This window comes from Phoxinus phoxinus (assembly GCF_949152265.1).
Source record: "Phoxinus phoxinus genome assembly, chromosome: 24".
Taxonomy (NCBI): Eukaryota; Metazoa; Chordata; class Actinopteri; order Cypriniformes; family Leuciscidae; genus Phoxinus; species Phoxinus phoxinus.
The window spans coordinates 4,333,954-4,360,868 of NC_136899.1; the positions used below are offsets into that span (position 1 = coordinate 4,333,954).

Below are 26,915 nucleotides of genomic sequence, written 5' to 3' on the forward strand. Positions count from 1 at the left end.
GACATTTCATTAATAGTTTTGTTATTTTACATCTCACCAGAGGAAGCACAAAACACAAGGGTAAAAAAAAAATAAAGAACTACAAAAAAAGAAAAAGTAAAAAGCCGCATACACCAAACCATCAAAATGAAACCTCATTTTTGTAAATGAAACCTATTTGTCGATAGAGCACATCAGTCTTGTGAAGCGGGGTAAATTAGAAGGCTTGTGTTTCCGTGGGGTTGTGCAGAATGCCAGTGGGTAGCGTTCACACAACATCCCTCTGTGCATACTATTTACCCCTGGATTGCTTCAGGCTAATGTCTCAATAATTTTCCCTCTTTTTTTTTCGCAGGTCCTTCCCACAAAGGACTTGACTAATGATCCATGGACAAAATGAAGCATTCAAATTTATTCATTAATCATTCATCTCCAGCTCATTGAAAATGCTAAACTTCCACAAAATTAAGATTGAATATTGAAAAGTGATTGAGGGAGACAGCTCTCTGAGGAGACAGGAAAAGAGAGGATAAACAAGCCAAAAAGGAGGGAAAAAAATGACAAAGGACGCAGTGCGAGAGGCGGTCGAGACCAACCCGAGCCTGGTTAGGGTTACGCAGGTATACTATCCGCTAGTTAAGGTCAGAGGGGTTTAAGTAAGTGTAATTAGATCCAAGAATCTAGAGAAGCGTAGAATTTCTGTCAACAGAGCCCCCTAATTATTCTCTTTTCCAATTAATGGTGACATAGATTAATTATCTGATGAGGCAAAGCCAATTGCAATCATTCACCCCGCTAAAATTAGATCATTCCTGACAGTAGCATGAAAGTCACCTGCTTCATTGTTATGGATTGGGCCGTGAGCGTCGGACGAGAGAGAGTGAAGCATGCTGGGGGTTTAAGTAAGTTGTCTGGCGCAGGTGAGCGTCCAATTACTCCGCTATCTGAACTGTAGGCATCTTCCTGCTCGATCCGTCGGCATCTGCGATGGGTCTGTTTGCTGGCTGCGGGACATGGCTGGTAGTTGAGTCATCTGTCAGCGAGAGCAGGAACTCAGAGAGGCGCCGGATTGAGTTTGACAACTCCTCCTGTTTAAATAGGCAAGCAAATGGAATCAATGAGTGTCAGCTAATTTCAGTACAAAAACCTGTAGTGGAGCGGCAGAAGATCCACATTAATGCTTCAATATATAACACTGGGAAAGGCTAGTATAGTTGGTCACCGATATATACTGTATGTTGTGTTGTTAACTAGCTTGCTTTGTGGTGCTAGTCTTCGCATTTCCATTCGATTCAAAGGCTATTTAAATATATGCACTGCAAACTCCGATTCAAATAAATGCTGTTCTTTTGAACTTTCTATTCATCAAAAAATCCTGAAAAATATGAAGCAGCACAACTGTTTTTATCATTGATAATAATCAGAAATGTTTCTTGAGGAGCAAATCATCATATTCGACTGATTTCTGAAGGATCATGTGACACTGAAGACTGGAGTAATGATGCTGAAAATGCAGCTTTGATCACAGGAATAAATTACATTTTAAAATATACAACAGTAGAAAACGGGTATTTTAAATTGTAATAATATTTCACAATATTAATTAATTTTTATTGTATTTTTTGATAAAATAAATGCAGCCTTAGTGAGTATAAGGAATGTCCTTTGAAAACATAAAAAAAATATGTCATTATTAAAAGAATTTGACCGGTAATGCGTGTTTAAACCGTATATATACTACACTAAAATATAATATACAAATATGAAATGTATTATCATCCTTTTTTTTGTCAGAATACACATGCTTTTGAAGGGTCGTGACTGAAGAAAGATGCTCTGTGCCTGTAAACCGGATTAGATACGGCATTTACTAGTCAAACTTTGACTCATTCCCAGAAACCTATAAAAGAGCGACGACTGACAACTTGAGACGCTTTTATTCTGTGCTGTGCGACAGGAGATTGAGAAAGACAAAACAAAGGAACGAGAAAGACGGTGAGCGCCACACTCCTGGTGAACTGCGTGTTGGTTCAGTGCATGCCTGTTTTAAAAACCTCAGCAACCAGTTTTTCTATTAAACTGCCTTGCACTGTCAACCAGCTTGGGAACTGAGCTGGCCTAGCCATGCAGAATTTTTCTGACTAACAATTATATCAGAAACAAGATCTTGGATTACAGTCCCTCGAGAGCAGCGCAGTGGGCGTTCGCTCCAATTATTACTGGCCATTCACAACTCTCCACCCTGCTCTCTGTTGTTAGCAATTGTCAATTATGCTATCCCTGGTGTAAACTTGCATAACCCGGAACTGAGTGCCCAATCTCGCAGCGGCGTTACGAGATGACAGGCTTGTGCGCTTTCTCTATTTCGTTTAACTCTTCCTACTTCAGTAGAGTTGCTTGAAAGCAGTCATTTGTTCCTCAGGAAGACACAGGGACAGATCAGTGGAATAGTTTTCGTCGGCGTGAGGTTCCTCATGAGTAGATGAGTGGACAGGTTTGTGCTTGTGGTCTCTTAGGGAAAGTGTTCGGACAGAATCAGCATATGATAAAAAGTCTTTGCACACGGGACACTGCGATAGTTTAAGATGATTAAAGGTGAAAATCTCAATTATAATGACATTTACACATATAAAAGGTTATTCTACATTAGAAATCTGCAAGTTTCATATCTCAAAGCTAACTCCACAGTTTAAAATATGAGTTTTTGTTTCCACTCTTCAGAAACAGCAGGATTTGATTTTTTTGTGTGTGAGATGTCATGGTGCTCTTAACAACTCATGTCTGCATCAATCACAAGAGCGAAGAGCATCTGATATTGTTCTGTCCTTGGATGAGGACATATGCACCTCCAAAAACTTTCAGAGAGTTCAAACTACTAGAAATGCCTGGCTGAAGTTTATTTTTAACCGACGTGCCTGAGCGATTGAACGAGAATGCTTTTGTTTGTACATCTCATTTCAAAATGGACACTTCTTAATTATTCTCAACATGCTTTTTCTCAATATCTTTTTTTAAAGCTAAGGCAGTGCCTAGTGTTTTGTCTATGAGACAGTCGTTGTGGTTGCATTGGTTCATTTGAATCTGATTCGGGCTCAAACATATATAGCTCTATTACAGCGCTTGCCATCAAAACACATCCCGTTCACACAGCAACTTATAGTAGCATCTCTAATACTGTCTGTATGAACATGCGACAGTGACCAAAGTAATATCAAAGATGGCGACATCTACAGTATCAAACTGAAAAGTACGTTTTGATATGACAAAGTGTCCAACAGAGTTCATCCGTCAAATCTTCATTAACCGACAGCAGCTTTTATATCTGGGTGAAGAGCGGAGCAGTTGAGTCACACAAAACTGACAGGAACAGCTCTGGTGGAGAACGGTGACTGTATCTAACACTCTCACACAGCTTATATCTCCATCACTGTAAGTTATCGAAAGAAAGCGAAACCACACAAGACAATCCGCAACACACGGTCTTGCACTGAATGACACGACCGGTTCGGTTCACACACCGCGGGTTTTCCGAGAATGCGGTTGTGAGTCCTGATATATAAAATGTAAATAACTGAACTGTGTGTGACCGTATTGAGGACTCAAATACAGGATTAACAACCGGATTCTGCTGCTGTGTGAACTTGTTTATGATAGGCTACTTCAAATATATGCAAAAAATAGTCTATTTAAGAAAAGTGAAAGACATATAATTAAAAATGGTGAATATGTAGAGAGAAATAAATCAAATCAATGGAAAATCAAAACATTGACAGTTTTTTCAGCAGTCATACTTCAGTGGCTGATTTGTTGGTGTAAAAACTTAGAAATAAAGAACAATTTTCACAGACAATTTTCACAACCCCCATTTCACAGACAACATTCCCGGATGTCCCTCTGACAACGGCCCTGAATATATTAGTGATTTGAAATGTTATTGAAACACGACAAGAAAACTTGTACGGCTGGAAAATAGCTGTTTGAGGAATTACCAAGATGGCTTGCTTTAAAAAGCTTGTGTTCAATCCGGGAAACAAAATATTTGACCACTTGTCTCAAAATGATCAGACAGACAGAGATATTAGTATGGATGATTTATCCCTATCTTAAATACTTTCCATTAATCCCTTGTTTTGCTGAAATATTTTCTACTCATCTTCCTAGATTTGTGTCATTTAGTAAAAATCGCATATTTAATGACCTCATGATGTCATGAGGGGGCCCCGGACAGGGCAGAGGCCCTCCACAGCCTCTATCCCATATGCGCCGTTTGGCCATCGCACAATACAAAGACAATGACAATAGGAAGCTGAGACAAACTAGACTTTCGAATACCATAAAGCCTTTAAACCAAAGGTTAGCTTCTACACGGCTCTTGGGTCATTTGAGATTGGTGATGCTTTATTGCTATGCCTTGCTTACTTCACAATGTAAAGTCTCCTATACACAATGCTAGTCTGTGTCTGGGGGAGGAGATCAACACAGAGCTGTGACAAAGTTTAGAGTAAGGCTTCTCCTTTTGTCCTTCACACTCGGAGGAGCTTGAAGAACTCCTCGTCTTCATGCTCCATTCACCAGCCTGACTTCCAGAGCTGGCCTCCCCTGACTGAGCCACAAACACACCGCCGCTCACCTCATTATAAGCGCGCATAGTACACCTTCCACTGAGACCAAATGCCTTTTGTGTTAGATCGTTCAAACATTGCGGTTGCATTATTCCAATATAAAAAATAATGTTAAACGCAATTCTAATTTCATTCATTATTTAAATATAATTGTACCGACCTCGCATTTGTTCATGCGACATTTAAATATATGCACCATATTTTGTTGGTCTAAACATGCTAGACGGACGCTAGCACCTCGCGCCATGATCGCTGAATTTTTAAGATGTTACTGTATGTGAAGGCCTCTTAAAACTTAACGAGTGCAATTTTATATTTTAATGATAGAGGTCAAACAATATAGATATTTTTCCAGAGCATTATACAATGCCGATATCAATAATAAGAGAATGGGATGACAGTTTTAATGACGATATGTGTGTGATAAGAGCGAAAAATGTGCTTGAAATTCACTTCAAAGATTTGATATTTGAAAACAAAATTTCTATTTACTAGACTAGATTTTGGATTTTCTAATGGCTCTGTTGACTGGCGAAGTTTCGATAATCTTAAAATGGCCAAATATCTTCTGATATATCGATCTGGTCAACGTATCGGTTTATGACTATTATTATATGATGCATATACATTTTTTATTAATCTACATCATTATTATTAGGGATGCACTGATATGAAAACTTTGGCCGAAACCGATAATTATTTATATTTGAAAGCCGATAATCAGAATATTGGCCGATAAATCTAAATAAATCAAAATTTTATATCATTTTTGAGAGCCTGATTACAAAACAAAAGTCTCACCATTAAAAGACATGTCCCAAGCACACAATTATAATGTTCTCATTTTATGTATTTTTTATTTTATGTAGTCTATATGACAGACTTGTGCTGCACATGTTGCACTTAACTGTATTTTCCTTTTTGAGTGATTCCAATCATATTTATTTCAAGCAAAACCATCATGTCAAACAGAGCGCATCTGAAGTGTCTCAGCTGAATTATTTATCGGTTTTAATACATCAGCCAAATTTTCTTATCGGGCCGATAACCTTAATATTACAAATTGAAATATATCAGCCGAAACCGATATGGTAGCCGATATATCGTGCATCCATAATTATTATTAAATCATATAAACTTTACGCCCCAGTTGACAGGGGAGATTCTTTTGCTTGACTGTCATGTCATGTAAATAAAAGTGACCATTGACCTTCTATTCATCTGTGGAACACGAAAGGAGATGTTTTTAAAAACGTACACGCTGTTCTCTCCCATACAATTAAAGTGGATGGTGATCATCAACTCTCAAGTTCCAAAAAAAAGACCATAAAAATAGTCCATGTGTGCAATATTTCTTATCTGATGCCATAGAATAGCTTTGTGTGAGGAACAGCTCAAATTGAAGTCCTTATTCACTGAAAAGTGTTCATTGTATGGCAATGTGCACACTCTGCCAAACATCTCCTTTTGTGTTTCATGGAAGAAAAACATGATGAGGGCGAGTAAATAATGATCGGATTTACATTTTTGGATTAAATATTCCTTCTAGGACCAACCTCATCTTAAACTCAACAAGCATTACCCTGAATGGGACCCTTTGTAGTATATAGTGCAATACTTACAAATAGTGGTGTGTGTGTGTGTGTGTGTGTTTGTAGGGGTACTAAAGAGCCCATACCTGGAGGGCTTTCATTTTCTGGTTGTTCTGGTTGGAGAGGGTCTGGAAGCGGGCCAGCTCTGCCTGGCTGTAGACGCTGCGGTGTTTGAAGTATTTTAGTACGGCTTTGTGCATCCTCTTCTGCAACAAAGAAAGCTGAGGAAGAAAGAAAGAAAGAGGGAGAGAGAGAAAGAGAGGGGGAATTGGTAAGGCAGGAGAGGAAATTAATGGCAGTGTTCAAGAAGAATGATGGAGGGGAATAGAGAAAGCAGTCAATAGCCCATTCTGCAGTACACGGGGCTGACAGGAATTTCACAGTCTCTTGCTCTCCCTGCCCACTCATGTGCACTGGGCGGAAACCAGTCACATCTGGCTGCCAGGATGGGGGGTTAATTTTCTCTAAATGCTTCAGCGGTTTTGTTCTAGCTCAGGCAAACTCGGTGACTGCAAAGCTGATGAGTAAAATATTTCGACTTCACTCACTTTAACTTTATACCAATCCCCTCCAGACATATTTTACACATACACAAAAAGTCATGAACCCCCTGCCGCAACGAGAAATTATTCTGAGTATACTGGAAAAACATAAAAAAATGAGAGAGAGAGTGTGTTTGTGTGTGTGTGAGAGAGAGAGATTAGAGAAGAAGAAAGAAAGGAAGAAAGCATGCTGCTCTCTTTATTATTTGTGCAGTTTTCCAGAAAAAAAGGGGGTTTCAATTCGGAGGGATGTCGTCCCTTGTTTCGCCCCATCTCTTCTCTCTTCCTTTAAGCTTATCATTGCTTGGCAATGTGTTCTTCGGAGCATGAAAAAACTAAAGCGAATTAGCTCAGCCTTTAACTGAACGAGTACAAAAAAATATGTCCTTTATGGAGCCGTGTCAAAAAAAAAAAACTGTACTATCCTATTAATGCTACAAGTAGCAATAGTTACAATATGCTGTAGAAAGAAATGTGCACAAAGAAATATCAAAAAAGACTCCAGTCAAAGTGATGCAAGATACCCACAGTATCTGTGAAACATATGCCTGTCTTGTAACAACCCAACTTTCGAGAATTTCTGTTGGGCCTTCAGGGTTACAATAGCAAACCTGCCACCAACCTTTTGTTTACAAGCATTAAACTGATTCTGGATGTTTAGTTAGGCCCATGGTTTGTACATTTAACCACTGCAAGGGGGCGCTCTAGCTCTCTCATTCAGACTAAACTGGCAAATCCAACTAAACTGGCAAAACGCCAGTACGTCATTGTATATGATAACCCGTATTCTACATAAAAGTGATATGTTGATGTTGAGGACATAGTCGCAGTGCCTATAGTCAATTGATAAAAGTCCAAAACAAAGCAGTTTGTCAGCATGACCAAAGGATGCCACATAAACCCACATAAATAATGAAACGCCATCTGTCACTAGCACACTAATGCAGATATGTAGACCCGTAAATGTGCATTGATATACTGTAAATAACAGAAAATAACTTATTTGCCTCACTTTACATAAATACATACATATATTTCTCCATGAAATATTTCGAATTGTCATTTTTGAGTTTCCTAATTTATATAAATATATATATAAACATTTTATGCTGTTTCTAGCCACATAAACAGTGCTTTAAAACACCGTCTGGATCTATTTCTGATGATAAATGTGGTGTGACAGTTTCATACATATGGAGCAGGTGTTTTAATAGACATCTGATAAATATACATTCTATTCAGACTATTCATAACGGACTCTATACATACTTGGCATGGCATGGAAAACCTTTAAAAAAATATTAAGCCATCATAAGAATCCATATTTAATTGAGCGCAGCTTGGACTACGCGTCCTTACAGAAACGTATAGAACTTTAAGAAGAGCTCGTCGTAAACCTCTAAGAGATGCGACCGCATCCGCTCTGAAGGAGAGAAAGCCGCAGCAGTCTGCAAATAAACAACAAACTGTAAAAAGGCTGAATACTGAGTAAAAGAAAATCAGGCTTTGATCACGAGCGTGGAGAATCCCGTCCACAGGATTTGCCTTTTGCATGCATTTCTCACTTGATAACATTCATGTAGTTAGATGAGGAGTTGTACGAGTATTAGTCTTTTGGGGAACAAACAATGTGTCTTGCTCTTCAGTAGAGTTTTACCATCAGCAGTAGAATAACAAATCATATTAAAATGATCTACAGCTAAAAAAAAGAGCTATATACTTAAAGTGACAGATTATGTGTAGATCAGTAAAACTAGTATAACTAGAGAGACACAAAGCTTTTAAGCTGAAGTGTGCCTTTTTTTTGGTTTGAATTCCTTCTATCAAAGCTTAATATGTGAAGATATCAAGTAAGACATTTGTAGGTTAATTATCACACACGATGTATAATTACTGTGGTGCCATTGAAACATCGCCCTTGCTGGTTTAGTTTATGAACAAATGTTTCGAACAAACCTAACAAATCAAATTAACAAATCATTCCAACGAACAAAACTCTGAGATTAGATTTGAGTCTGAACGAGACTGAATGAGCCGAACGAACAAGGCATCTCATTCATGAACAAACTCATTCTTGATGTAAAATGACACAAAGAGGTTATTAAAACTCAGTTTGTTTTGGCTACTTTTTTTTAGCTTGATAACTCAAAGGTTAAGCTCTCTATATTAGATTAAATACAAAAACAATATTTTGCAATACAACACTACAACACTCTTTCTAGAGACTCTTAAGGCCCCGATATACTTGAAGCGAAATCGAAGAACAAACTGATGTGACATAATTTCGAACAAAATCAGGTCAAAACTAACTTTGTTTGGAGTTGGTTTTGGGAGTCCGTAACAGCTTGCCAAAGCAAACTTTCGGGCCGCTTAAACGAAAAAGAACTTCGGCATGAGTATATCGGGCCTTTAGTAGATTTCCCAAAAGCTTTCTAAATATGTTTTGGTCATGGGCGACTAACGAATCTTGTTTTGGTTAAACTTTATTTTACAGTACGTGTATTACAGTGTACTTACCCATGAAAGCTTAGGTTTAAGTTAAGGTTAGGTTCAGGATTAGCAGCACCCAGTTTTTGTTATTGCTATAATAAGTACATACTGTAGTATTTACATGCGGAACAGGACTGTAAAATAGAGTAATATACAATTGTTTTTTAACGAATCCTATCACTGAGTGATTCATAACAAAAAAAGACCTCCACTTTGACGCCAACTACAGTATAATGATGTAACAGAAAGAGCGACTGAACAAATCAGTAAAAAAAGACATAAATAAAAAATTACCACCATTAGGAACGAATGCAATGATTGGATGAATATTTTATGGTCCTACTCTTTCCACAGACGATATATATATACATATAAATACATTTAGACCACTTAACTTAGCGATTGCTATCAAGATGTGAAGAGACTTTCAACCAGCATAAAATCTGGAACAAATCCCCTACCCTCCCTTTAATCGCTCTGTCTGAGCATCCTGACCAAACTACCTGTTTGTTCAACCAATGGCAGATGAGCTTTGAGGAAACCTGTTTGAATACAGTAATTATTCCTTTATGTGACTCTAGCATAGAAATGGCACACTTCAGCTTTACCCTCTCACTGAAAACATCTTTACATTGACAAGTGTTTGTTGTTATATACACAGCCATATAGTGTTTGGGAATGACAAATGCACTGCACTCTATAGACACACACTGCACTTACACAGTACAGCTTTGATGAATACCAGCAAAACCACCCATCCTTTAGTGATGGACGTACGTGTCATATTATCATTTTCCCAAACGTTCCCGAGATGCTGGTTCTTGAGAGCGTTTGCATCTGCCGCGCGCCTGTTTCCTCTCACTGCCATGTGAGATGGAATAAACACACATGCACGCCAGAGCAACGCTGTCATGAAGCTTATCTCATCGTGATTAGATTACTGCAGTGGCCTCCTAGCTGACTGCCCAACTAAAACCAACCACCTATGACAGGCTGTGTGGAGCACGCCTGCGCACGCCAGTCCTCTCTCTCATCACTATTTTGCATGCCTGCTGTCTATCTCTGATGACAAAGATAGACAACCACGTCATTCACACATGCAGAAAATAGCCTTGATGTATACATGCATATGGAAGAAGTCACAGAGAAAGAAACGTGTTACCTGCTTGTGATCTTGGACGTAGGCCTCGGCTCTGTTTCTTCTTTCAGAAACACAAACGGCTTCTTGTCTGGCGATCATTAGAGCTCTCTGCAGTTCTCGGTACTCTTGCGCTAACTTCAGATTGTCCTGTAGCAGTTTCTGTAGATGAACCTGGAACAGATTTGCACATGATGTTCTCCATCAGCTTCTGAGAGACTTTAACATGTTATAATGGAAGGACACAATGGAACAACTACAAATAGTTCTTTAAAATCATTTACATACATTTGTCATCCCAAACGTGAATGGCTTTCAAGAAGAGATTTTGAAGATGCACTTTTCCATGCAATTACAATGAATGGACTGAAGCTTCATTAAAGGATCCAAAAGCTATTTATATGACTTATGCACTATATTTCAAGTGTTCTGAAGCCATACGATAGCTTTTTGTGTGAGGAACAGACTGAAATTTAAGTTATTCACTGATAATCTTGCCCTCCAGTGGGCTGTTAACCTCTGTGACTGGATCATTGAGTCAGTGAGTTGAACTCGAGAACCGGATTAGTCCGATTCATGAACAAATCATTCAGTTTTGTGAACTGGATCAACTGATTCATTAAAAAACAGCTGATTCAAAAGAATGATTAGTCCACAACTAGACATTGCGACTTCTATCACAAACTCATATGAATATACACTAAAATGTTGTTGTGTTTCTCACACAATTTTGTCGTATGGACCACTTTTCACTGTAAAAAAAGATTTTGTCAAAGTTGTAAATAAAACTAATAATATTGGAGTACGTTTTAAAAGACAACATTCATTCTACTTAAATTTTGACTTTTAATTCAACGTGTTACTTGATAATTCATTTACTAGAAATTTCCAAGGGAAATTTTTATCTACACCATTTTTTTGTGTACCGTACATGTATAGTGCTTGTGATTCCTTTTGTATGTGTCTATGTGCATCTTGTGACTACAGCATTTGCATATTTGTTTGCATTTAGTTTGTTTTACACCCAAATGGTGAAACCAAACCTATTCGAATACGGTAACTCAAGTAATCATACAGCACTTGAGGAAGTATGTAAACAAATTACAATAAATAACTGTCTGATTTGCTTGTCTCCACAACCCTGTGTCAGCATTGTATACGTGGAGAAAGGAGAGAGAGAGAGAGAGAGAGAGAGAGAGCGAGCTATGGGAAGAAAGATGAAGAGAGAAAGAGAAGAACATTTTCTGCTCTACCTGGGAATAAGGAATAATGAAGTGTGGCTGGGCAGTAAAACGACCCAGCGCTAAACTGATGAGTTTAACCCAGCACAGAGAGTGGCAGTAAACATGACAAATGCCGGCTATTGATTTAAAGCTTAATTACTGCATGCAGTGCTGACAAAACCCGTCTGATGCACCTCTGAAATGTAAATGGGACAAATTACACTTCATTGGCCATAAGAAACTGATGGTGTCTGCACTTTGCATCCTACTGCTTTTCTACTCACTGAGCGTCTGACTTCATCAAGTAAACAAGCTACATGAGAATATGATGAGGGGAAAGAGAAAAAACCCAATTCAGCTTGTGAGGAAGTCACAGTGGAGTGTGTCCATAAGTGTAAGTTACATTTACCGCATCTCAACTCATCGTGCAAGGAAATGCACAACTGTTTAAATGGTTACCATTGTCAAGGTTATAATCCGTGCTGCAAGTCAACACAAAAAAACGGTTCATTCATTCCTTGTCTTATTGAGCTCGATTAATTGGTGCTAGTTTTTCCATAGAAAATAATCTCTATGTAAAAAGACACCGCCTCTTTTTCATTTAATATGCTGTTTCACCATGGAAGTAAAATGGGTTGTAAACACATTTGTAAATGTAAATTTGACATTGACCTTAATGGAGCCAGCAATGGCAAGGTCATGGCATTGATTCCCAAGGGAACACACATGCGGATGAATCTGTTGCTTCGCATAAAAGCATCTGCCAAGCACATTTTAAAATGAAAATTGGTTTTATTGAAATGATAATTCTTAATAAAAAGAGCAACAATTGTCAAAAAAATTTAAAATAAAAATATATATATACATTAGTGCTGTCAAATCGATTAATCATGATTAATCGCATCTAACATAAAAGTTTGTTTATATATATAATGTATATATATATGTGTGTGTCCAGTACACACACACACACACACACACACACACACACACACACACACACACACACACACACACACACACACACACACACACACACACACACACACACACACACACACACATACATATTATAAACAAACTTTTATGTTAGATGATTTGACAGCACTAATATTTATCATAAAAGTCACAATCACAAGAAAAAAGTCGTAACTGTTAGATACGAAATCGCAAACTAAGCTTTATAAAGACATAAAGCCACTTTGTATATTTAAAAGTCACAATTAGGGTTTTATTTTTCATACTTGCTTCCATAGAGTTCTGCTTTCAACAAGGAAAAATGATGTAGAAAAAAATCATGATGATAGAAAAACCAAGAAAAGATAATTATGTGTACACTATTAAAAAAAGCCTAATAAGAGAGTCCCACTCATCTAAACACATGACGCTGTGGTCGTCATCCAGTGTTGTGCGTCACTATCCATATTTCCTGTCTTCATTAACATCTCATGACTGTGACGTCTCCACAATGCGCCTCAGGTCAACCAATTCTGACACAGCCTCTCATTGTTCGAAGTGTTAAAAGTCAAAATGTGTCTGTTGGGCGATGAATCTTTGTGCCGCTTTATTGTTTCCTGTGAGAAGTCTAAAGAGACTCTCTGCTCTGCTGCCCTGCAGCAAGTTAATGGCAGACTGGCTCTATGAGGGAGGACTTTTAATTCGGCTCCTGTCTCGCACCAACAACTTGTTTGGAGTTTGCTGCTTCTGCGCGCATGGCGGATTAAGCCCCATTGCCTTTTCTTGTTTTGAACTAATGCATTCTTGATCACCGTTTAATGAAACTATATACCACATGGCGATTTCACATTAGATAAGCCATGTGAGACTTTCATCAGACGCCGGGCTCTGACTGAGGCCATAATCCCGAAACTCAACTCCCCCAATAAATAGCTTTTTTCCTCCGAAAATGAAGTGATAATACGTGGGTTTCATGCAAAACATAACATATTATCTCTGACACAAAATTATAAGAGCTTTCATCAAATTAGTAGAGGGGATGTTAGTAGAGGTGTGATATCGAGTGTCGGATATTCCAGAGCAAAGGTGCATTAGGATAGTTATTACACACACACATACGCTAAACAAATCACCCTACATCAGGTTAAAGACACTGAGATGGCCCTTTAAATTGTGATGATCAAAGAAACAGACAATATCAACGTATTGACAGTGTTTTAAAACATAAATCCTTCTTCATATGTACAACTTCAAGGATGTAAAAAGCTTTGAGAATCCTCTGAAACTGCGGAAACCTTTGTGAGGGTTGGTCACAAGTGATCAAGTTTAATACTTGGACACAATCCCATAGGGGTACATTTGGTCCGAGAAAGGCATTTTAATTGAAAAATGTATTTATAAATGAAATCCTGTTGGGACTAGTGAAAGTTAAACTACAACTTGGACAATATGGACAAATCTAATTATATTTAAAGCTAAAATAGCATAAAATATAAGTGAAACACCATCGATGTTACTTTTTTTAACATTAACAACATTATGACCAGTCTTATCTCACAAAACAGAATGAAACCATTATAATGGCAAAATAAATGTAATGGTGTAAAATAAATATTAAAATCTTTTTTTTTTTTTTTTATAAAATCAACCAATGATGAACAGCATGAATTGAATAGTCTCTGAACCTCAAAGGATTTGTAAACATTTGTACGTCTCTAAAGTTGTTCATACATAAAACAGCATTTTTGAAGCTATCAATACACTAATATTATACGTTTTTTTACTAAACTTATGAAAATGTTTGTGTACCAGCTAAGAGTAGATAATAATGGACAAAAGTTTTCTGTTAAATATGTTTTGTTCTCAATGTCTGCATTAATATTTGGAATTTATCATTTGGCATCACTGGATATTCCATAAAAAATTACACAGTGCATCTTCATACAAAGGAAATCTAAATATTTATAAAGGTAATTTCGGCTTGAATGGTGATTGGAGCACATCAAATCCCCTAACCAATCAAATGCACTCATGCTCATTCAGCTTCAGCTGATCTGTTGTCTGATATGTAAAGGAAACATTTGTTAACCTGGATTATAGCAAGTATTTAAATAGAAAAGCTGATCTAGACCTTATAGGAAGCCCTGACAAAATAATCTTGACATAAATGTAAATATGACAGAAAGTGTTCTTAACCTCTGTGTCCTTCACGACAGCCTGGCGTTGAGTGAGCAGCGCTGAATGAATCTGTGCGGTGTGAGACTTCCTCTGTTCACAGGACGCTATATCCTTTTTCACGTTACCCATCACTACTGTGGCTGTCTCGTGTTTGAATGCCAAAGTGTTAGACAAACACCTGAAACAAACAACAAATACATTCTAATGTAAGAAATTTGTGTATACACACACACCCACACAACAATATATCTGTATTTCTTACTGAAGCTCCTCTATAACGTCTGGCATAGTGCTGATGGTTTGCTCCATCGTGTCTAATTCTTGATTTAACTCCTTAGACTTCAGGTCGAGCTCCTTGATCCGATTTGAAATCTCCTCGTACCTCAATGAGACCAAACTAAGTTTTTCCTAACAGCAAATAAATAAACATACCATCATTGAATGAATAAATATGGAATTAAGTAAGTTTTTAAGTAAGTACAAATCTGCAATATCGTTGGATATGTAACACATTTATCACATAAATATCTCATAATACAAATCAAGTGTGATTTTATTTTTTACCTTCACAGAATCTAAACATTCCTGCTGGTGTTTCTTTTTTTCCTCAAAATCATCAGAAAGGCTTCTGTGTGCAGTTTGTAGGTCATTTAGTTTTGCTTTTAACTTTTCAATTGTCTGAGAAAATAATAAATTAATTCATATATAAAGAGAAAAAAACATCCTTTGTTCAAACTTTGTTCAATTACTTCACTGGATCTGTAAGTCAACATGAATCAAACTTTCTCAGTAAATTTCCACTTACTTTGCAATTGAGCAAAACTTGAAATAAGCCAATACTTGAAAGACAATCCAGTGACATTTATTGTATGCTGATCAGATTTACCTCAGATTTCTCTGTATATGTGTGTCTCAGTTGCTCCACCTCTGTCTCTAGCTCAGAGCTTGTAGATAAAGCACCTTCATACTTTTTCTGCAGCTCCTCTTTCACCCTCTCACAGTCTGTTTGTTCACGGTTATATTCAGCTGCCTCTGTGTCCATATTGCTCTGAACGTAAAACATGTCATCAATTACAATATATCTATACCAAACATTAACAGATACATAAACGGTACACACAATTTACAAACTAGTGCAATTCTGATATTGCTTCATGAATTATTAATTTATTTAATAATTAAAAGATGTATTAATGTATTCATTAGGCAAGTCAGGTTTTACCTGGAGAATATCTATTGTGGTCATTTCAGTCATTACCAGGGTCTTCACTTTGTCTACCTGTTTCTGCCCCCCCCAAAACATAAACATCAAACATCAGCTCATTTTAAAGCAAAGAATAAGACAAAACAAAATCCAAAGACAGCTCAAAAGTGACAATATACTATACTATAATTCTCTGTAAACACAAAAGGATCAAATCTACAGCCGATGAAAGACTTTCAGTGAATAATAATTTATATGTAGTTCTGTTGCTCAATATAGAGCATGTAAAAGTACTTTTATGGTGTTTTTATCTTTTTCGAAGCTTGACAAATGGCAAATTTGCACCGCAGAGGTGGCACAAAAGCACTTCTGAAGTGGCATTTACTGTAGGTGACTGTTTAATGCTGCTTAGAGGAGGTATACATGCATTTACACAGCAAATACTGAGCAAATATTGTACTTTGATACTAGGGGCTGAGGTGGGTCAGAGCAGGCATAATTTAGTCTGGCTTTTATGCCGCATTACATCTTTACACAGAATTTTGAGGAGAAGCCTTAACTCGGCTGTGTAAAGATCTACTTTTTCAATGGGAAAAAATGACAGCATGCAGGTGTGTGTTTTTGGATCCGGACTCTTTCTAAGAGTTTGCTCATGAACTGCACGTGTCCTCTTACCCTGTTCCTCAACTCCTTCAGAAAGGTTTGGCGCTCCAGCTGGTCCAGCTCGGCTTTGGTGTCTGCATGTTCGGCGGACACACCGTCGAGCTCGTCTTTGAGTGGTTTCCACTGCTTCTCACTCACACTGATCTTGACCAGGATGAGCTCGTGATCCATCAGTAACTGTTTCACTGCCTGTTTGCTGGAACAACATCATAAAACAGTCTGTCCCTTGAGATCCACTCCACCACCACCAGGTACAGCCTGCTCACAAAAAAATGCTTGCACCGCATTCAGCAAATTTCACAACTGGAAATGAAACAGCCATGAATATGTGACATCCAACTGATTAAACAAGATGTGCCAAATCAAAGATTAATTACTGGAATAGTTACAATATGACACAATGATTAAACAGCATCTAGAACTTAGCTTAGTTCATAATGTATAATGCAACTACAGCATTCAGATTAGACAATAATCAAGCTTTCATTCGGTTAGAAAGCTTCTAAAGATCTAATATTTACTATCACTTATATTAAGAAAATGCAACTGTGAACAACTTTACACACACACACACAGACACACACACACACACACGCTATGGTTTGTAGCGCAAACTGTTCCTAGTTATTTACCTATAGCGGCTTGCACATTCACAGAAAATAGCTTACTTCCGTATTGCAAAATAAGGACTTTTGAACGCGTAATAATTTTGGTACTGCGTTGGGTTGGCGCCTGATGTCCAATGTAAAGTCCTGATCCTGACGCAAAACCAGTCATTGTGTTAGTTCATGCTGTTGTGCTGCTTCACAGCATTTTAATTTTAGAAGCAATGCCACACACACCTACACATTTTTAATGAAGTGGAATTAGAGTTGTTGCATGATTTCATGACATGATCTGCGGAACACAGATTCTGTGTTGATAATTAAAGAATCCAACACTCACACAACAGACCAATGAACCACAAGACATTTCCAGCACATTTCTCACAGTGTTGTCATTTGAGTCTCCATCTCCAACATGGAATGCAATGTTGATCCATAAGTTCAAGTTGGGAAGAATTACCATCATAGTTTCACATGATGTGTTAGAGTTTCAACTAAACGGCAACACATGAGCAAAACTGTTGGCTTGTGTGTGCAAACATATGGCCTTCATAGATCTTATGGAGGCAACGTCATTTGTCGTTGCCGCACCATGGACAATTTAGGGGAAGTAACAACAACGGATTGTTTTTCATTTGGATCGATTTCAGTTATTGCAGTTCAATGAAAAATCTTGTTGTTGACCAATAAAATTAGGTTATTGTGCTTGACCTTTCTGTATGCGTGAACAGTATAGACTGTATATTGAGTATAGTAATTTTTATTGCAGTTTACTAGCTTTTTATAATTCTACATAACTGTGCTATAAAATAGCAATTTTACAATAAATATTGTATTCAGAATTTTACTATGAAATAAATGCAGGCTTGGCCATTTTCACACAACAAATTACTGCGAAACACTGGAGACACAGCTTATTATTAGTGACAATTACTTGTATCCAAGACCAAGAATATCATTTGAATTCAAAAATAAAATGTAATCTGAAGTTTATGGGACAAACCTTTGGTAGGTGTTTCTCTTGTAGTCTTCCATTTCTAAGGTTTGCTCTTTGTTTTTGTATCGCAGGGTTGATAAGTCATGTTGCTTTTGGCTTGAGATTGCTTTCAATTCAGACACCTTTTCATCACCTTCAAGTTTCTGATGAACACAGACATTTTTATTAGTATTTTTTTAGTAGCTATATATGCTATTGTAATAAAGTCTTTGTTTAGGCAACACACAGAAGATCATAGATCACATACCATATATAACTGCTTTCTAACACACACACACACACACACACACTTATTTTCAATTCATTTCATATTTCAAAACTATAACATTCATGTGTCAAACATTCATGAAAACTCAAAAAAATCACATAGCAGCACCACCTATGGTCAAACTAAGTTTCCAAGTTTCTAAACTTTTCAAACTCAGTTTTGGCAGAACACCATCAAAAATGCAGGAAATACAAATTAAAAAGGAATAAGCAAACTGCAAAAGAAACAACTGAGCGCTCTGCGGCTCATTCACTCAAGCGTAGTGTAATTGTGAAATCAGGGCTTAGACAAAATGGAGGCTCGTCTAAGAGAACAAACACGGCAGATCGGTGCAAGGAATCGTGGGCCTTTCCTGCCCTCCAGAGGACGTGAGGGTTGACATCTCCAACACGGCACATCATTTCACCTCTGATTTATATCATGGAAAATAACAAGCTGTGTCTCGAACAGGCTGTTATACTTACAGATGATTGTATTTGGTTTTGAAGCTGCAGTACTTCCTTATTCTTTATCATCAATATCTCTTCTTTTTCATCGATTTCTGCTTTTAATGTTCTGACCTGTGAAATATAGTGTAATATTTGGAATCCAAAATGAACAAAAATTAAATAAAGCAAAAAAAAAATATTGCAGTAAACATGAGCTTATGATTGTTACGGAATATTCTGAAAAATTCACAATGTCTTCATAATATTTTTACGGGTTTAAAGGTGTTGTAAATGAATACTGACCTCATCATTTACGTCTGTTTCCTTCCTCTCTAACTGGTTCGTCTCTGTCACCAAGGCTTCGATTTGGCCGTCTCTCAATGTTAGTTTTTCTACCGACTCTTTAATTTTTCTGTGAAACACCTCACACTGTGTCTGCAGCTGGCGTAACTCACTCCTGTAAGCAGAGAAAGAGAAATGGTGTCATTCCCCTGTAATCAACTTTAAACGTCGATATTCTTCATACTGCAGGACGGAGGGCCGCAGCTACTCTATAAATGACACCAATTCTTCAATTGTTTTATCAGTATTTCAAAACTATCTACATGGTTTTACCTAAAGGAAACTTTTGGTTTTCACTTATTTATTTGCATAATGTCAATATGTTTTTACAAGCAGAGGAAGACTAATCCTAAAATCTATCAATCTAATGTAAAAATCTGCTAAACATGTCCAACATCTGACTGGTTTCCATGTGAAACATTTACAGAAATGAAACAATTCAAGATGTCCGTTCATAAATGGGACGAAAGTATGGCATTAAATGTCTGGTTCAACCTTTAATGAAGATAACATGTGTTAATGTGATTTACTAAGTGTCTTACATCAGTAGAATATGTTATATATATATATTTGATATTGATATTATAACCTGCCTACAAAGTGATGGATTGGAATAAATTCTGAAGATGGAGAGAACAGCATTTTAGTGACACCTTCTGTCTGGACTGATATAACACGCGTGCCGTTCACTGAAATAAAAGCCAGGCCTGATGTCAGTGTATTAATGACGAGAACAGACTCACAGTTTGTCACTTAGATGATCTCGGATCGTTTCGATTTCTTTGTTCATTTCTTCATTCTCAATGTCTGCTTTGAATTCCTCCTTTTTAAGCTCCTGCTGAAGACTCTCTAGCTTGTGGGAGATGTTTGAAAAAGTCTCAATGGCCTTGAGAAACATGTTAATGAAAAAAATGAACAGTCAGACAATGTTTATCATGGGTATCATCAGTATACACTCTTGAAAAACTGTTTTTTAATATATATTTAGGGAAAAATTACAAATATATTGTATTTTATTATCATAATCAGGGACTTACTGTCAACAGTTTTATATTGTACTGTCAGTGTTATCATTGAACTGTAAACCAAAACTAAAACTATTAAAAATCATTTACATTTTAAGGTAAATGAAATAAGGATGAAATGAAATAAAATATAAATATTAGATGAAAAACTTAGACCTAGAAAAAGAAATACAAAAATGATTAAAAATCTAATAAAAATGACAAAAACGAGACAAAATTACAAATGAAAATACAATGAAAATGTATAATTTTTTTAATATATTTATTTGAATACAATTTCAAAATATTAATAAATACTAATAGTAAATAAATAATACTAAAATAAAAATGTGGATAGTTAATTTACATATAAAAGAATACCGTATAAGAACACAATTTCGAAATACTTTATTTCCAGTTTCAAAATACTTTACATCTAAATTCTTAGCACTCTTTATTGAAAAATTCTACGAAATACAAAGGAAATAAACGAGAAAAAAACGTGAGTGCACTGAAAAAGTGAGTGGTCACTGTTGCGCTCCTCTATTACGTTTCAGACTCTTTTAGTTAGACCGACATCCCTTCTTTGGTTGTCATATTGATTTCAGGTCTTCCAAACAAGCCAACAAACAGGCAGCGCAGTAAACACACCTCACTTTGTGCTGTTCGGATCTGCTTCATGATTTCAGTCTCCAGCTGGAGTCTCTCGTTCACGAGCGGGCCGTGTTTCCTCATGAAATCGATATCCTCCTTCAGACGTCGGTTCAGCACCTCTGTGTTGGTCAGCCTGTCTCTCACCAGCGGCAGCTGATCTCTCCTCATCTTCAGTTGCCACGTCAGCTCAGCGATGTCGGTGCTGCAGGCTTCACGCTCTGACGGTGCAAATATAAGACAGGATAAGTCAGGAATGGGGCAGAAAATACATTATGTTGGAGAATAAACTCTTTAAAAGACCCTATAGCATAAAGTTTTGTGGCTTTTAGTCCATCTCTGTTAGCTGAGTTCATCTATATGCTTGTTTACTCTTAAACAGTGTTGGGGGTTACGCAGTAACACGAGTTGCGTAATCATAAGATTACTTTTTCAAGTAACTAGTAAAGTAACGCATTACTTTTAAATTTACAACAAAATATATTTTTTAGAGTCACTTTTTTAAATAAGTAACGTTACTTTGTTTTCCCATTTATTGACTGACACCCGCACTAGTGCAGAGATGTTGTGTGCGGCGTGTAAACGTGATGTTATTGTAATTTTAGAATAAATGTGAGCAGGCATTTACTCATCTCACTTGCACAAAAACACATTCAGTATTCCTCAAAATTAATCAAAATAGTGAAATGCAAATTCAGAATACTACACAGACCTGCAATAATTAAATGTTAAATAACGCAAATATAGGCTACTTTATGTATTTAATCTCAATTTATTAACCTATATCATTGTTGCTGGCCTTCGATGATCCAATTCAACCATACTAATAAGCAAAAATGACTTTAGATAAACATCACATGTGTGTTTTTTGTTTTTATTGCTGAATTAAGAGTGTTAAACTTTCTTCTTCTGCGATCCAGAATGGCAGCACAGCTGAACGGTTTGTTTGAGCGGCGCCCTCTACTGTACAGGTGTGAATTTGCATTTGCTTCAGTCTGAGGCTTATTCATTTCACTTCTGATGTAAAAGGGCCTTTACATTTGACAAAAATATAACTTTTTTTTTGTTATTAAAAAAACAAACAAGCAAGCCCAGCCCGGGTGAGAAAACGTAAAAGTAGCATAACAGATTACATTCCATTAAAAGTAACTATAAGTAACACAATTAGTTACTTTTTAAGGGAGTAACGCAACAAATTGACAAAATAACTTATTTTTTTATCATATACACACATTTAAAATGTAGTCTTGCTCTTCCTGGAAAATGGACCAAAATGTGCATGACCCTTGTTCATTAAAATGCTATATTAAATATGAATATAAATAAATATAATCTCCTCCCCCTAAAAATAAAGCCTAATGGCTTTTTAAAAAACAAAAACAAAGGAAGGATGCCTTCAACATGTACTGTCCCAAACTCCTCTTTCCATTGGAAATATGTCAACAAAGCAGTTATTTTAGAATCATTACTAAACTATCTTAGTACTTATTAATATCTTGAATTAGTTAATTTTTTTAGTTTTTTAGTTTGAATAATTTCATTGTGAGTGTTTAGACATTTTCATTCGTTTTTTTTCTCTTTTAGTTTTAGTAATTTCAGTACTTCATCTTAAACTAAACAAAAATGTGAAATTGTGACTTCGTAACTAACTGAAAAAAATCTATTAATGGCTGATTTATTTTAATTAACGTGTTTTAAAGGGGTTTTATGACCTTACTGAAAAACTGTTTCAACAACTATTGCGTGTCATGATCAACATCCAGTCTGACCTTTCTGCATTGCAACGGGAAACTCATTCTGCTTCCAGACACAGAGACTTTCCAGTTTCTCCAAAAGTCTCTTTGCTTTCTCCTTTTCTTCCTGTAGAGCCTTCTCTGCATCTCTCCGATCACACTCAAGACGCTCGATCAAACTCATCACCTCCATCAGGACATCTGCGGCCTCCATCCAGAGGGAAGTCAACACCTCACTATCTATTTACAATCAGAAAATTATTTGGATGAGGCCTGCTACTACTTAGTGGTAGACGTTTGTTCATGTCATGTCACATTTCTTTATTTAGCGCTTTATACTGTACAATACATATTGATTCAAAGCAGCTTCGGATTAATAAAACAGGAAGATAACAGTGTTAATGCTGTAAAATTCATCAATTATGAAACTAATTCAATTTAAGTGGTAAAGCAGCTCTACAAAAGACAATAGTGTCATTATTCATCTCATTATGAAACAAGTTCAATTCAGGTACAAGCAGCTCGGCAGAAAACAAGTGTCCTTATTTCATAAGTCAGTTCAATGTTGATTCAATTTAGTTCAATAAAAGTGTCGATGTTGCAAAGTTAGTGTCATTATCCAGCTCAATATTTTCAATTTTTTTATAATATTACTGAATATGAATTGTCTTTATACCCCCCAAAAGCAAAGCAAACTAAATGCATATTATAACAAAATATTAAAATGGAAGAATGTCATTACCTTGCACACAAAGCCCCATGCCTTCGATATGCAGCTTTGTGCTTTCGACGACATTTTTGCTTTCAGTAGAAACACATCTAAAAACACAAAAGAAAAATACGCTATTTAATAAAAAAAAATTTAATAATAGTAATAAATTAAACGAGGAATTGGGTTAAAATTATTTTCTGATGATACGTCAGAGTCCACATACTGTATAATGGGTATAAACCATAAAGACTGCTGACCATCTTACTGGAAAAATGGTTAAAATTGATGCATGTGATGTGAAAAATCTATAATGCTTTATGGCTCACTTCCAAATGATGCTGTGGTTGTTTTCATGTGCAGTTTCATGCTGAGCATTATCACCCTAGAAGACAAGAGACATTCATTATTCATTCATTATGTAATATGAGAGCAGAGAAAATAACATGTGATTCAATCCATATAACTGTGAGCTCAATCTGGGTTTGATCTGTGTGGCGTTGGTTTTGATCTAGGAGTTGCATTATTGTGTTTGAGTGTTAGTTTGCATATACAATGATGCCCGAAATTAAATAATAAACTCTATCTAAACATTATCAGGTTATGTTTGATTTTACCTGCTGGCCCCAATTTTCCAGTTTGGTCTGCAGTTCCTGGATGTGACAAACTGCTTTGTTCACACATGGTGTTGGAGTGTTAACCAGAGCACAGCTGCGACGCCTACTGGAGCAAACCGTCTGCAGCTTTCCCTGCTCTGAAAAACAGAACTGACTTTGATCACAGAGATCAAGAAGATCTCGCATTGCACTATATACGCTGAAATCATAAATGGCTGGTATAATGCCCTTTTCACAACATGTAAAATAAGTCTTCGATGTCCCCAGAGAGAGTGTGTGTGAAGTTTTAGCTCAAAATACCCCACAGATATTTTTATATAGCATGTTAAAATTGCCACTTTTTGAGGGTGAGCAAAAATGCACCGTTTTGTGTCTGGACCTTTGAATGCAAATGAGCTGCTGCTCCCGGCGCAGAGGGCGGAGCTTCAACAGCTCATGTCCTTTTACCTCACACACACATGCACTGAAAATTTCAAAAAACTGTTAGCCTTTTATGTGCAAACCGGAGTCAGACAATGATGGAGAGACTCAAGAAGAAGTGACAACATGTAGAAGCAAAAGGACATTTCTGAATGGTTAGTTGGTGAATTTATGTATAGTTATCTTCTAGTCATTGATTAGCATATTCTGTCATGATAATCTATAAATCGCGTTCCTGGGGGCGGGGTTTATGTAAATTCTAGGGTTGGTGATGTCACTAACCCGGGAGGAATGTCGTGTAGTCCTTACCAGCCGTTTGTTGTAGTCCTTAAAAAACGTTTTCTTTAAAGGCAAATATCTCCATTTGCTTTGAACTTTAAGCGTTGTAACTTTGCAGATGTTGTTTATGCTCAAACAGCAACATTACACACTAACTAAAGTTAGAAAAGTGAAATAATAATCAACCACCCCTTTAAAGTTGGGATGAAACGGAAATTGTGATATAGTCTTTTCTTTCCTATTGTGACGTATCCCGGGTCAGAGGTCACTCTTCCGTCAGAACCAGAACTAGACTCGCGTACGGCCGTTACCGGAAGCCGTGATCATAGTTTATAAAGTTAAAAATATTAATATTTTTCTTACAAAAACGCATCGCTTCGCTTCAGAAGGCCTTTATTAACCCCCTGGAGTCGTACGTATTACTTTTATGATGGATGGATATACTTTTTGGGATTTAAATAAAAATAACTCTGATTGTGTTTGTCTGAAGTCATTTACACCTAGGATGGCTTGAGGATGAGTAAATTATGGGATAATTTTTAATTTTGGGTGAATTAACCCTTTTAAGACCATTTAATGTTGTCTTTAACAATTGCTTGTTGGGGGGAGAATGGAAATCAAACTTTTTAGAGCACATTGTAACTAATTTTACAGTAATCTCCATGTATATGTGCTTCTTATTGTGGCTATTCGTATATTGCTACATCATAATCACAATGGTTTGGGAATGTATATTATGTTTCTCCTGATTCCTCTATGTTAAGCAAATAACATTGATAAACAACATTGCATTGTACCTGGTAAGAATGCTTCTTCGCTTGAAGGAAACTTGAGTAACTTTATGTCAGGCATCTCTCAAAAAGCGATCTATGAAAATCAAAAATCAACGACTCAATGAATCAATAAACAACTATTGATCACTTTGTCATACCACTAAACCAAATGCTTTTCTAAGCTTAGCTGTCAAACACAAAAGTACTGTTGCGGTACAGGAATGGTATCAGATTGCATTACTATGTTACTTTGATTTTTAAAAGATGTTAATGTGGTAAACATTGGCTCATATATTTGTGTTGTGGCATTGCCATGAAGCAAAACAGCTCTATAACTACAGTCTGCACTAAATAAATACTGTTATCTTAAGTTAATTAGTAATGAACGCCAGGTTAAAAAAAAGGTTAATAGTCGCATATCAGCTGACTAGCAGCAACACAACAGGTTTGACTGTGATTCACGCTCTCAATACTTACATTATTCCACGCTAAACCGCAGAACGTTCAGCCGTGAATGATATTTATTTTATTTTTGACCCATCAAACGCGCGATATGATAAATGTTGACACATATCTCAGCATTGTGTCACGTCGCGGCCTGTTTCATACTTTGTTTCCAGCCCCCCGCTTTCAACGTGCGCGCGCGGTTACTAGGCAACAGGAAGGCTTTCATTCACCACGGACACAATAGACAAAACTGAGAAAGTGAAAAAAAAAGAAGCCTTTCAGGGTTTCGAAGGTTTGGATGTTGAATGGTAAATACAATTAAGTATTAAATGTATTCCGGGTCTGGGTGATGACAAGTTTTAGGACACACTGCGAAAAAAAAGAAAAAAAAAAAAGAAGAAGAAGAAAAAAAATGCAAGAATGCAAAGAAATGCTTCAAGAGCATGGACATAAAGCTAAACACACAAACACACACACATAGCATTAATCGCAATATAATATACATACATTTTTTAAAATTTGTATTAGATGCGACACACACACACACACACAAACACACACACACACACACACACACACACACACACACACACACACACAGAGAGAGAGAGAGAGAGAGAGAGAGAGAGAGAGAGAGAGAGAGAGAGAGAGAGAGAGAGAGAGAGAGAGAGAGAGAGAGAGAGAGAGAGAGAGTGTGTGTATATAAGTTATAAGGAAATGCCTCTAATTGGCTAAATACATTTAAAAGTAATTACATTTTTAAATAAATTAAAGAAAACAACAGCAAACGCTCGTTGTGGTAATAAATAAATAAAAAATTCGTCTTTAAAATTCAAATAGGCTATATATTAGGCTATTACACTACAGACATATGTTTGTAAAACATTTGTATCACAAATTAGCTACTTGCTCATAACATTTTCTATATTCTTAAAATCTATTATATATTATACAAGAAGAAGAAAAAACGTTTAATATTTACTAATGTTTTTTAACCGATAGCTCATAGCTGTGTTCAGTGGAGAGATTCCGCATTACGTCATCGCGAGAAGCG

General features: G+C 36.6%; 2 protein-coding genes across 2 annotated transcripts in view; one reads left to right on the top strand and one right to left on the bottom strand.

Annotated features, from left to right (window-relative positions):
• Positions 1–365: 365 nt before the first annotated feature.
• On the bottom strand, positions 366–26,100 carry ccdc178 (coiled-coil domain containing 178). Its single transcript, XM_079601264.1, has 20 exons — positions 25,892–26,100; positions 25,439–25,508; positions 23,943–24,079; positions 23,655–23,710; positions 23,359–23,435; positions 22,653–22,856; positions 20,884–21,104; positions 19,972–20,114; positions 19,190–19,343; positions 18,923–19,018; positions 18,197–18,333; positions 16,601–16,784; positions 15,944–16,006; positions 15,608–15,769; positions 15,286–15,399; positions 14,984–15,129; positions 14,740–14,899; positions 10,388–10,537; positions 6,280–6,414; positions 366–1,067 (listed from the first exon to the last, which is right to left on the bottom strand). Exons 2-20 carry the CDS (start codon positions 25,491–25,493, stop codon positions 912–914), a joined length of 2,550 nt encoding a protein of 849 aa, XP_079457390.1. The 5' UTR covers positions 25,494–25,508; positions 25,892–26,100; the 3' UTR covers positions 366–911.
• The window catches only part of mapre2 (microtubule-associated protein, RP/EB family, member 2), a 51,991-nt gene continuing 37,724 nt past the window's right edge, over positions 12,649–26,915 (top strand). The window contains exon 1 of the mRNA XM_079601266.1: positions 12,649–12,655. The gene's annotated coding sequence lies outside the window, so the exon portion shown is untranslated. The remainder of the gene's footprint in view (positions 12,656–26,915) is intronic.

Excerpts from the sequence above, each read along its gene's own strand:
- ccdc178 (XM_079601264.1), bottom strand. The coding sequence starts at position 25,493 with ATGCCTGACATAAAGTTACTCAAGTTTCCTTCAAGCGAAGAAGCATTC. Across the intron at positions 15,770-15,943 it reads CCACAATAGATATTCTCCAG|AGCAATATGGACACAGAGGC; the intron begins GTAAAACCTGAC and ends TTTTACGTTCAG. Across the intron at positions 6,415-10,387 it reads ACGTCCAAGATCACAAGCAG|CTTTCTTTGTTGCAGAAGAG; the intron begins GTAACACGTTTC and ends TTTCTTCCTCAG.